Here is a 12,350-nt window from a genome sequence, read left to right on the forward strand (position 1 = left end):
TCACCCATTTTGCTGAAACTTCATGGGGAAAGTAATTGTATTTTTCAAAGAAATCTTTCTCTCTTCCCGTGAGAGAACGCTCTGCCTGTCTATCTATATCTATCTATCTATCTATCTATCTATCTATCTATCTATCATCTATCATCTATCTATCTATCTATCTATCTATCTATCTATCTATCTATCTATCATCTATCTATCTATCTATATCTATCATCTATCTAAACTTAACTCTAACGGGATCCACAACTAACACCCTTGATACCAGCAATCAGGAAATAACTCATTGCACTTAGAAAATCTACATTTGTGGATCTCTCCAAATTATTAAATAGTAATGAAGTCAGTCATAGCCACCGCGCAGAGTGGGTGTGAGGAGCCTGATTGGCAGAAAGCTGGGCAGCTAAAGGGTCCATCACATTCCCGCCCATCTTCTCAGGTAACACTGAAGATGCCAAAACCACACAGCATTCGTTCTGGCCCTCAGGCTGCAGGCCCTCGGGCCAAAAAAAGCCCTATCTACACACCAGTTCTACAGGATGCATCGCCTTTGCTCCGGAAACATTACAACTAAACTTCAGAGACATTGATCCCAACATAAGGAACTACCATCAGCTGATGTGTTTGGAATCACAGAAGCCAAGGAAGCTTCATATATAAGCTATTAGATCAAGGGCTGGTCAATGGGAGATGTGAAGGGAATGGGTAGAAATGGATGAGTATCCTGGTGGATGGTGGAGCAGGGAAATAAGTGGGTAAAGACACGTGTGCCAAAGGCAGGGACAACACTGACTCTAATGGTTAACTCCACAATAAGGGATATACCTTTAACTTGCTGGTCTGTCTGATATTTCTCTAAATCTGAACATTCACATTAAGACAGACTAGGAAGAAGGATTGGCCATCCACTTCTGAAATAGCAGGCCTCTGAAAACCCTATGTACAACTGTTCTCCATTACTATAGTTCAAATATGATAAAAAAATACGATCAGTTCTCTCTGTATTCACAGTCCAGCTTTCAAATGCATAGCAAGTGATTGAAAAACCATATATAAATCAAGTACACCTTAGTCTTTGAAATAGTATCATTTCTTCTCAGTAATTTGGAGAGATCCATGGTTACTGACTTTCACAGTGCAAATATTCTCATCACTGGGCCAATTGGCAGCATCATAACAGATGGTGAAGACATTAAGATTGTTACAAAGAGTTTAAGCTCGCTTGGCTCCACAATCATTACTCTTGGTACCAGCAGTCAGGAAATCAAAAGATGAATTGCATTGGGCAGATCTGCTGTCAGAAACCTCTCCAGAGTGCTGAAGAGCAATGACGTCAGTCATTGACATGACTTAGTCAATGACTAAGTTGTGGCTACTAATCCAGGCCATGGTCTTTGCAGTTACTGTTTGTCAGAGAACTGAACAATGACAGTGGGTGAAAGAAGAATCAATGCCTTTGAGTTGTGGTGCTGGAGAAGAATATTTAACATACCTTGCACTGCTAAGGGAACAAAAAGGTCCATCCTGGAGAGGGTGGGACCATCCTGCTCCTTTGAGCAGTACTCCCTTTGAGGTATTTTGAAGCTCCATCTGACATACTTTGGACATGTTACAAGGAGGAACCAGTCCTTGAAAGAGGGACATCCTTGAAGAGGGACATTGTGCTTGGAAAGCTCAAGAGAGGAAGAACCTGAATGACATGGATTGATTGAATAACTGGTGGAGGAGGTATGTCAGAGACAGTAAAATAGGCTCAAGATAGAGCAAGATTCAGGGCTGTTGTCCCATAGGGTCACTGTGAGTCAGAGTTGACTCAGTGGCACATAACCACATCAATACAATAGCTTTTTTAATGCATAGCTTATGGAATAATTTGCATTTGATATTAATCTTGCTCATGTAATCACCATAATTTATGTATCACCATTGTCATTCATTTTGTAATAATAGTCAGAAGCCCATTATTAGTTAAAACACCTCACCAGAGAGGAAATAATATATTCCTTCTGTTCATATGCATGTTATAGTTTCTCATTGCTTTGAGTCAGAACCAACTCATGACTGACCTCCAGCAGAAGTTTGGAGGTTGTAAATGACACAGAAGGACATTGCCTGTCTTTCTCCCACAGAGAAATTCTGAGATACTATCTCTTGTTTAGTCAGTGTTCATTCAATATTCTTCTCCAGCACTGTTGTTGAAAGCATCAATTTTCTTCTGTCATCTGTAGTCATTGTCGGGTTCCCAGCAGCATAGCAAGTGATTGAAAAGACCATGGCCTGAGTCAGACACACCTTAGTCCTCGAACTGCATTGGTTCTCACTAACTTAGAGAGGTCCCTGACTACAGATGTTCCCCCTGTAGCATGTCTTCTGATCTCCTGCTGATAACAAAGGTATTGTTTGTGAATCTAAGTAGGATAAAGTCATTAACAATTACAACTTTTTTCTCATTCTATCATAATGTACTGCATTGTGTAAATCTGCTGTCAAGAGTCTCTCCAAGGTATCAAGGAGCAATGATATTGATTTACAGGCTAAGATGCATCTCAGAGGTAACTCATGGTTGCTGTGATGCTAAACACTGTGACACTGATGTGTCAAGTATGATAATGGTTACCCATGGTAGACAGTGTTCGGTGGTGTTCCCAGATTAAAACAGGCTTGGAAGCAGGAGTGGCATCCCCTTTCGAAATAGTTTGCCTCTGGAAACTCTATGTACTTAGAGAAAAGATGAAAGTGATACAAGTGTTCAAGTCTTTCATTCATAAGAGTGCTATGAGTCGTCTACGACTCGATGGTGCTTAACAATATCATGGTGTTGACTGTGGATCCAGTAGTGAGAATTTTTGTTTTCTTGAATTTGAAATGCAATCCATATTGAGGCTGCAGTCTTTGATCTTCTGCATCAGGTGCTTCAAGAAACCCTCACTTTCAGCAAGGAACATTGTGTCGTCTGCATATTTCAGGTTATTGATGAATCTTCCTCTAATCATGTTGCTATATTCTACTTCATAGAGTCCATCTTCTCAAGTAATTTGCTTAGCGTACTGATTGAATAGATATGCATAGAATTTACAACTCTATGTACACCTTTCTTGATTTTTTATTTGTTTAATTTTGTATTGGTTTGCATACAAAATTCTTACACACTTTGTTTCATTCATATACACTGTTTCACACATTCCTTAATTCACATTGCATTTTATATGATCATTCCTATATATTGTGTTTTATTAATCCAATCACCATCAATCTGTGCTCACTCCTTTCAGGTCCCCACTGGATCTTTCCTAATTCCTTCATCCCTTCCTTTCCAACAACCAAACTCAGGGACCCTGTGATTACCTCCTGCCCCCACTTCAACCTTTCTGTCCTCTCCACTTTTGTCTTTGAACTTCCCCCCCCCTCATTTTCTAACTTTTTTCTTTTCTTTTTTTTTGTAGCTGCTGAGACAAGCCAGTTCCATCTAGTCAGGAAGCCCATAAATGTCAGTACACCTCTGCTCCACAAGTTTCTAGTGGTTGAATTTTTAGAAGTCGATCACCAGGCATCTCTAGTGGATTCACACCTTCTATTTTTTTAATGAGATTTTATTGTAAGTTTATAAAGAACTTGGATTTCTATTCACTCATTGTTGCACACTTTCCTCCCTGCTTCCCTTCCCCCCTAGTTAACTTTTTTCTTTGGAAAAAAGTTCTTTCATTATTATATAGTTCCCCCCTACCTGCACCCTCAGATCACTTTACTATGCAGCTCTTATTCTGAACCCTTGTCATACCAATTAAACTTAAACATATATTATTTTTATACAGTTCTCTCCCTCGTCTGTTTCAGTGCAGTGTACATTGTTTATTCCCTCTTTTCTTAGTTTTCCCCCAACCTCCTATCAGTCCTGTTTTATAATAGTGGTCTTACACAGTATTTGTCTTTTTGTGACTGAGATATTTCACTCAGCATAATATCCTCCATGGTCACCCATTTTGTATAATATTTCATGAGTTCTTTGTTTTTCAGTGCTGCATAATATTCTGTTCTGTGAATATACCATAACTTCTTTATCCATTTGTTTGTTGATGGACTCTTGAGTTGTTTCCCTCTTTGTTATTGTGAACAAGGCAGCAATAAACATGAGTATGACAAGTCCGGTTTATTGAGGATATATTCCCAGTAGTGGAATTGCTGGGTCAAATGGTATTTCTATTTCCAGCTTTTGGAGAAAACATTGTACTGCCTACCATTTTACACCCCCACCAGTAGTGACTAAGGGTTCCAGTTTTTCCACAACCTCACCAGCATTTGTTGTTTGCTACTCTGTTGAATTTTGCTATTCTTAATAGGGTGAGATGATATCTCATAATTATTTTTATTTGCATCTTTCTTAGAGCAAGGGATTTTGAACATTTCTTCATGTGTTCGTTCACTATCTGAATGTCTTCTTTGGTGAAGTGTCTGTTCATATCCTGTGCCCATTTTTCAATTGGATTGTTTACCTTTATCTTGTTGTGGTGCTCAACTATTCTATAAATTCTAGATATAAGTCACCTGTCAGATAAGTCATGACCAAATATTTTTTTCCCAGTCTGTGGCTTCCCTTTTCACCCGGTTGGAGAGGGTTTTGGATGTGCATAGGGATTTGATTCTTAGAAGGTCCCATTCATTTATTTTATCTTCTCCTGGTTGTAGATTTTTTTTTTTTTAGGGTGCTTGGAAGACTGTTCATGTTGTATATAGTGCTTCTAGGGTTCTTTCAAGCTTTTCTCCAATGTAGTTATAGTCCTTGGTTTTAGTCCTAGGTTCATGATCCACTTTGAGTTGGTTTTTGTGCATGATGTGAGGTGTGGGTCTTGTTTGAGTTTTCTACAGATAGTTTTCCAATTTTGTGAGCACCATTTGTTAAAAAGGCTGTCATTTCCCCACTTAATGGATTTTATCTCCTTTTAAAAAATCATTGACCATTGGTAGATGGGCTGATTCCTGGCTTCTCAATTCTATTCCATTGATCTATGTGTCTGTAATTGTACCTGTACCATGCTGTCTTGACCATCAAGGCAGTGTAGTAAGATTTGATATCTGGGAGTGAGATGCCTCCTACCTTGTTTCTAAGGAGTGCTTTGCTTATTCGGACTCTCTTTCCATTGCAAGTGAAAGTGAAGATTGCCTTTTCCATCTTGTTGAAGAATGGTTTTGGTATTTGTATTGAGATTGCATTGAGCGTGTATATTGCCTTTTGTAGGATTGTCATTGACTCTTCCCATCCATGAGCAAGATATATTCTTCCATTTTTCCAGGTCTCTTTTTATTTCTTGTTTTGTAATTTTCTTTGAATAAATCATTTGTGTTTCTAGTTAGATTTACTCCCAAGTATTCAGTCTTGTGGTTAGCTATTATGATAGGTATTATTTTTCTTCACTCCAGTTCTGTATTCTCTTTGTTGATCTTGTATCCTGCCACTTTGCTAAATTAGTCAACTATGTTCAATAGTTTTCTTGCTGAGTTTTTAGGGTTTTCTAAATATATTATCTGCCTTTGAACTTTTATACACCTTACTAGTTATCCTTCTATTTTTACAATAATGGTCTTATGCAGTATTTGTCCTTATAAAACTGAGTTACTTCACTCTGCATTATGGTCTCCTACTATATATATAGTATTTTTCAAAATTGTTCCTCCTTAGTTCTACATGGTATTCTATAGTGTGAACAGTTTCTCAATCCACTAATTTGTTGATGGATGTTTGGGCTTTTTCCGTTTTCTTGCTATTCTGAATAGTGCTGCTATGAATATTGGTGTACAAACCTCCATTTGACTCTCATTTCTGTTTTCCTTGAGGTATATTCCTCACTGTAGAATAGCTGGATCATAGGGAATATCTGTGTTCAACTTGTGAGGAAACATCAAACTTCCTTAAAGAGTGTTTGTGCCATTTTCAATCCCACCAGCAGTGTGTGAGAATTCCAATCCCTCCGCATCCTCTCCATCATTTGCTGTTTACTATCTTGTTAAACTTTCCCACTGGGATGAGATGGTATCTCATTGTGATTTTCATTTGCATCTTTCTTATTGCTGGATATTGAGCACTTCTTAATGTCTTCCTCTATGAAAAGTCTTTACATGTCATTTGCCCATTTTGTATTTGGGTTATCAGTCTTTTCCTTGTGGAGGCCCTGTAGTATTCTGTAAACTTTTGTTATGAGCCTCTTGTCTGAGATGCCATTGTCAAATGTTTTTTCCCAGTCTATAGGTTTTCTTTTCACCCTACAGGAAAAGTTTTTGATACACACAGGTACTTCTTATTTAGATGGTCCCATTCGTTGATGCTATCCTTTTCTGATTGTGCATTTTTGGCTGTGTTTGTTTAATTATAGCATAGCCTAGGCCTTCTAAATATAGTCACATTTTGGTTTTTTATGACCTTTATGGTTTTGGGCTTTACCTAGGTCTCTGATCCACCTTTAGTTGATTTTTCCATACAGTAGGATATGTCGATCCTGCTTCAGTTTCCTGCATGTAGAGGTTCAGTTTTACCAGTTTCATTTATTAAAAAGGTTTTCATTTGGTCATTTGACTGATTTTGTTTCCTTGTCAAAAGCAGTTGACAATAGGTAAATGAGTTAAATTCTGGGTTCTCATTTCTGCTCCATTGGTCTAATCTGGCATTGCCTCAGTACCATACTGCTTTGGTTATTACATCTGGACACTTAATTGTGTTCATGTGAAACCTATACTTGGACCAGAAAGCAGTAGTAAGAACAGAACAGGAAAGCACTGCATGGTTCAAAATCAGAAAAGCTGTGTATTAGGGATACATCCTATCTCCATGTCTTTTCAATCTATATGTAGTGGGGAGGGTGGACTTTATGTGGAGGAATATGATACCAGGATTGGAAAACCGTTCATCAATAATCTGTGTTATGCATATGACACAACCTTACTAGTTGAAACTGAAAAGAACTTGAGGTGTTTGTTGCAACAGGTCAAGGACTGTAGTCTTCAATATGGATTGGTATTCAATATCAAGAAAACAAAGATTCTCACCACTGGGCCAGTTGGCAGCTTCATGATGAATGGGCCAGTTGGCAGCTTCACGATGAATGGAGGAGAGATTGAGATTGTTGATAATTTCAACTTGCTTGGCTCCACAGTCAACACTCTTGGCAATAGCAGGCAGGAAATCAAAGGACGAATTGCATTGAAAAAGTCTTTGTCAGGGACCTCTCTAGTGTACTGAATGGCAGCGATGTCAGTATGGAGAATAAGGTGTGCCTAATACAGGCCATGGTCTTCACAATTACTTCCTATGCATTAGAGAGATTACAATAACTAAGGATGATAAAAGAAGGATTGATGCCTTTGAGTTGTGGTGCTGGAGAAGAGTGTTGAACCTACCATGGACTGCTAGAGGAACAAACAAGTCTGTCCAGGAGAGGGTGAAACCAGGCTGTTCCCTGGAGGCAAGGATTATGAGACTTCATCTCACATACTTGGGCATGTGTCCAGGAGGGAACAATCCTTGGAGTAGGACGTCATGCTTGGAAGATGGAGGGACAGCGTAGGAGAACAACCAGGATGAGATGGATGATTCAGTGACTGAAGCTATGGGAGTAGGTCTGTTGGAGATAATGAGATCAGCTAAGGATAGGGCAGGTTTCAGAGCTAATGTACGTAGTGTCATTGTGAGTCACAGGCAGCCCGATCGCATATAACAACAACAACAACAACAAAAGGTATTGAGATCTTTATTTTTACTTTATTTTATTTTACTTTATTTTTACTTTTCACAAGTGCTTTGTTTATTTGAGGTCTCTTTCCTTTCCAAATAAATTTGCCAGTTAGTTTTTCTGTCTCTTGGTAAAATTAATTTGGTATCTGTATTGAGATTGTTTTAAACATGTAGATGGGTTTTGGTAGGATTGTTATTTTCACTGTTTTGAGTCTTCCTTTCCATGAACAAGGAACATTTCCCCTTTAGTTAGGTTTCTCATAGTACTGCTTTCTACTTTTCTTTATAAAGGTCTTTTATATCTAATTAGATTTATTCTCAAGTATCTCAATTTGTGGTTGACTGTTGTGAAAGATATTACTTTCTTAGTTTCTTTGTCTGTGTTTTCATTGTTTGAAGAAATCCCACTGACTTTTTTATATTGATCTTGTATCTTGCCCCTCTACGAAATTGGTCTTTTAAGTCTAATAGTCTTTTTGTTGAATCCTTTGTTGAGCTTTCTGTGTACACTATCGTATCATGTGCATATAGTGACAATTTTACCACCTTTTTGCCTATCTGTATTCCTCTTATTTCCGTCACTTGTCTTATTGCCCTAGCAAGTACTTCTTAAAATGCAGTATTGAATAAAAATGGTGAAAGCAGGAATCCTTGTCAGGTCCCTGTTTGCAAAGGAAACACATTTAGTCTTTCTCCATTGAGAATAATATTGGTTCTTGGTTTTGTGCATATGTTTTTTCTATGTTGAAGAAATTCCCTTCTACTCCTGTTTTGCTCAGTGTTTTAATCAGGTAGGGATGAAAAAGACCACCTCCCAAAAAAGTCAGCTGAGTTCTACCAAACATTCAGAGAGGATCTATCACCAGTTGTACTTAAATTACAAAGAGAGGGAGAGAGAGAGAGAAAGGAAGGAAGGAAGGAAGGAAGGAAGGAAGGAAGGAAGGAAGGAAGGAAGGAAGGAAGGAAGGAAGGAAGGAAGGAAGGAAGGAAGGAAGGAAGACAGACTCATAACAGGTATGAAAGATTGGTTCAATAAGAGAAAAATAATAAACAGAATTAGTTACGTTAACAGAGCAAAGAACAATAACCACATGGTCCTGTCAGTTGATGCAGAAAAGGCCTTCAATGAAACATTTTTAAATTTTTTATGTTGTTATTTTTATACTGATTGATTTACAAAGTTGGAATGCATTTTTATCACACAAGATCCATCCCATTGCCTTCACACTCCCCAGTCCCTTAAATTATACAGCCCTATGATTAACATCCCATCCCCACCCATCCTCACCCCTCTGCTTCCGCCTTCCCCCACCCCCCTTTGGATCATCATACTCATTTTACAATAATGGTTTTATACAGTATTTGTCCTTGTGGGACTTAGTTCACTCAGCATAATGCTCTGCCGTTCCTCCCAAGTCAGGTAGTAATTTGCAAAAATGATTGCTCCTGCGTCCAGTGTATGAATGTACCACAACTTTTCAATGCGTTTGTTTGTGGTTGGACCTGTGGCTGTTTCCATGTTCTTGTGATGGTGAATAACACTCCTATTAACATTGGTGTCTCTGAGCCTCAATCCTTTTTTTCTTGGGGTATTTTCCAAGCAGTGAAATAGCTGGGTCATAGAAATACCTATGTTCAGCTTGTTGAGAAATTGCCAAACTACCTTCCAGAATAGTTTTACAATCCCACCAATAATGCAAAAGAGTTCCTATCTCACCACATCCTCTCCAACATTTTCTACTTGCTGTCCTGTTAAACTTTGCCACTGTTACTGGAGTGAGATGGTATCTCATTGTGGTTTTGATTTTTATCTTTCTTATTGCCAGTGATTTTGAGCCTTTCTTCATGTGTCTGTTGGCCGTTTGAATATCTTCCTCTGTGAAAAATCTTTCCATGTCTTTTTCCCATTTAGTAATTGGGTTATCAATTTTTTCTTGTAGAGGTCCAGGAGTATTCTATAAACTTTCATTATACATCTCTTGTCTAAGATGCTATTTCCAAATGTCTGTTCACAGTTGGTAGGGGTTTTTGCTTGTTTGTTTGTTTTTATGCTGTTGAAAATTTTTTTGATGCACACAGGGATTTAATCTTTAGAAGGTTCCATTCATTAGTTTTATTCTTTTCAGATTGTGCATTTCTGGTCATATTTGGCAGTCCTTTTATACGATAGACTAGGCCTTCTAAGTTTGATCTCAATTTGTCTCTTACGAACTTTCTGGTTTTGGGCTTTACTTCCAGCTCTCCGATCTACCCTGAGTTGACTTTTTTGTATGGTTTGAGATACGGATTCTGTTTCCACTTTCTGTAGGTCGCAGTCCAGTTTTACCAGCACCATTTGAAAAGTTTGTCATTTCCCCATTTGATAGATTTTATTTCCTTGTTTAGTATCAGTTGATCATAGACAACTGGGTCTATTTCTAGGTTCTTAATTCAGTTCCATTGGTCTGTGTGCCTGTCATGGAACCAGTACTATGCTGTTTTGATTTTTACTGTTGTGTACTAGGTTTTGAGGTCAGGGAGTTCTATGCCTCCGATCTCATTTTTGTTTATCAGAAGTGTTTTGCTTATTTGGAGTCTCTTGCCTTTTCAAATAAACTTGATAATTTTCCTTTTCATCTTCTTGAAAAAGAAATTTGGTATCTGTATTGCGTTGAACATGTATATTACTTTTGGTAAGATTGTCACTTTCACAATATTGAGTCTTCCTATCCATAAACAGGGCACCTTTTTTCTATTTCTTCAGGTCTTTTATTGTGTCTTGCAGAAATTTTCTGCAGGTTCCTTTGTATAGGTCTTTTGTATCTCTAGTTAGGTTTACTCCCAAGTATCTTAATTTGTGATTGGCTATTATAAATGGTATTGCTTTCTTGATTTCCTTTTCTGAGTTCTCTTTGTTACTGTGGAGGGATCCCACTGACAAAACCTTTCTTAATTTTAAGCTGTTTAGTGTTCCTTTGCTGTGTTCACTCAACAGCCCCTTGGTCTAGGTATAGATTTCACATAGCTCTTTAAGGTCACATGCCCTTGCTTAATCAGTAAAGCACAAATAGACATTCTTCTGGTATTTTTTGCTTTCAGCAAGAATCCACCTGCTATAGTAGTGATGTTACTGGTGCCATGTCCTCTTCTAAACCTCAGCTTGTTCTTCCGGAATTTCTCTCCTTTTCCAGAAATTTTTGAATCATCTTCTGTGGTATTTTACTTGCATATGATATTAATGATATTGTTTGATAATTTTCACATTCTGCTGGACCACCTTTCTTGTCAGAGAGAAGAAATGCAGATCTCTTCTAGTCAGTTGGCTAGACAGCTATCCTGTAAAATTCCTGTAATATCTAAACTGATGAACATATCTAGGGCTGCATCTCTTAGTTGAATCGTGTCAACTGGAATCCAATCAATTCCTGGGTTTTTATTTTTCCAGTGTCTTCAGTGAAGATGAAACATCTTTCATTATCATTAACTCTTGATTATATTGTTGTTCTTATGTGTGGTCAAGTTGCCTGCGATCCAGAGTGACCCTATGTATAGCAGTGCTGAATTCTGCCCTGTCCTGAGCCATTCTCACTAATTTTGACACACTAGTCCTCATTGCCCCAGTTACTGTATCAGTCCATCTCATCTGGGACCACCTGCTTCTGTGATGTCCCTTCACCCTTCCAACCATGATGTCTTTCCCCAAGAACCAGTCTCTCCTGGCGACATGCCCACAGTATGTGAGATGAAGTTTCAAAATCCTAGCCTCCAAGGAGAAACTTGCTTTCCCCTCCCTCCAAGACAGATTTATGCAGGTTTTTTTTTAGTCCATTATATGTTTATGACTCTTCTCCAGCACCACAACTCAAAGAAATTAAATTTTTTTTGTCATCCTTAGTCATTGTTCAGCTCTCTGAAGCATGACAAGTAATTATGAAGACCTGGCTTGGATTAGGCATACCTTAGTTTTTAGACTGACACTGGTTGTTTTCAGCATTTTGGAGCGATTTCTAACAGCAGATTTTCCCAATGCAATTAATCATTTTTTAAATTTCCGGACTGCTGGTAGAGCCGAGCAAGCTGTAATTGCTGACAACCTCAGTCGCTTTTCCATCTATTATTTTTACTGCCATTTGGCCTGAAATGTTTCAGTCCATTCTTTTTTGGTACAGTGATTCTGTGTTTATCCTTCTTTTTGGAAAATCAAAAGGGCCGAACTCATTCAGCATTTCTTAATTTCAAGCAACTGAAGAGCAAATTCAAACCTCGAGTTGCTACAATCAAGGATGCTTTAGGCAGAATGTTAAATGATCCAGGAGGTATCAAAAGAAGATAGAAGGAATATACTGAGTCATTGTACCGAAAGGCATTGGCAGATACAGAAGAATTTAATGAAATAGCATTTGAGCCAGAGCCTGTGGTGATGAAGGCAGAAGTTCAAGCTGTTTTGAAGGAAATAGCAAAAGATAAGGCCCCTGGAATAGATGGTATACCAATTGACATATTTCAGCTAACAGATGCTGCCGTGGATGTGCTCACCAAGTTGTGCACCAATTGACATATTTCAGCTAACAGATGCTGCCGTGGATGTGCTCACCAAGTTGTGCCAAGAAATCTGGAGAACAACCACTTGGCCAACTGACTGGAAGAGGTC

At 38.3% G+C, this 12,350-nt stretch overlaps 1 protein-coding gene across 1 annotated transcript in view; it reads left to right on the forward strand.

Moving 5' to 3' along the window:
• Positions 1–12,350, forward strand: part of LOC102873059 (meiosis-specific protein MEI4-like) — a 244,890-nt gene that overhangs the window by 24,838 nt on the left and 207,702 nt on the right. Inside the window, exon 3 of the mRNA XM_006898441.1 lies at positions 5,350–5,361. Within this exon, the coding sequence (XP_006898503.1) occupies positions 5,350–5,361 (12 nt within the window). The remainder of the gene's footprint in view (positions 1–5,349; positions 5,362–12,350) is intronic.

Source organism: Elephantulus edwardii, unplaced genomic scaffold (assembly GCF_000299155.1).
Source record: "Elephantulus edwardii isolate Elephantulus edwardi_28Jun2011 unplaced genomic scaffold, EleEdw1.0 scaffold00229, whole genome shotgun sequence".
Classification (NCBI taxonomy): Eukaryota; Metazoa; Chordata; class Mammalia; order Macroscelidea; family Macroscelididae; genus Elephantulus; species Elephantulus edwardii.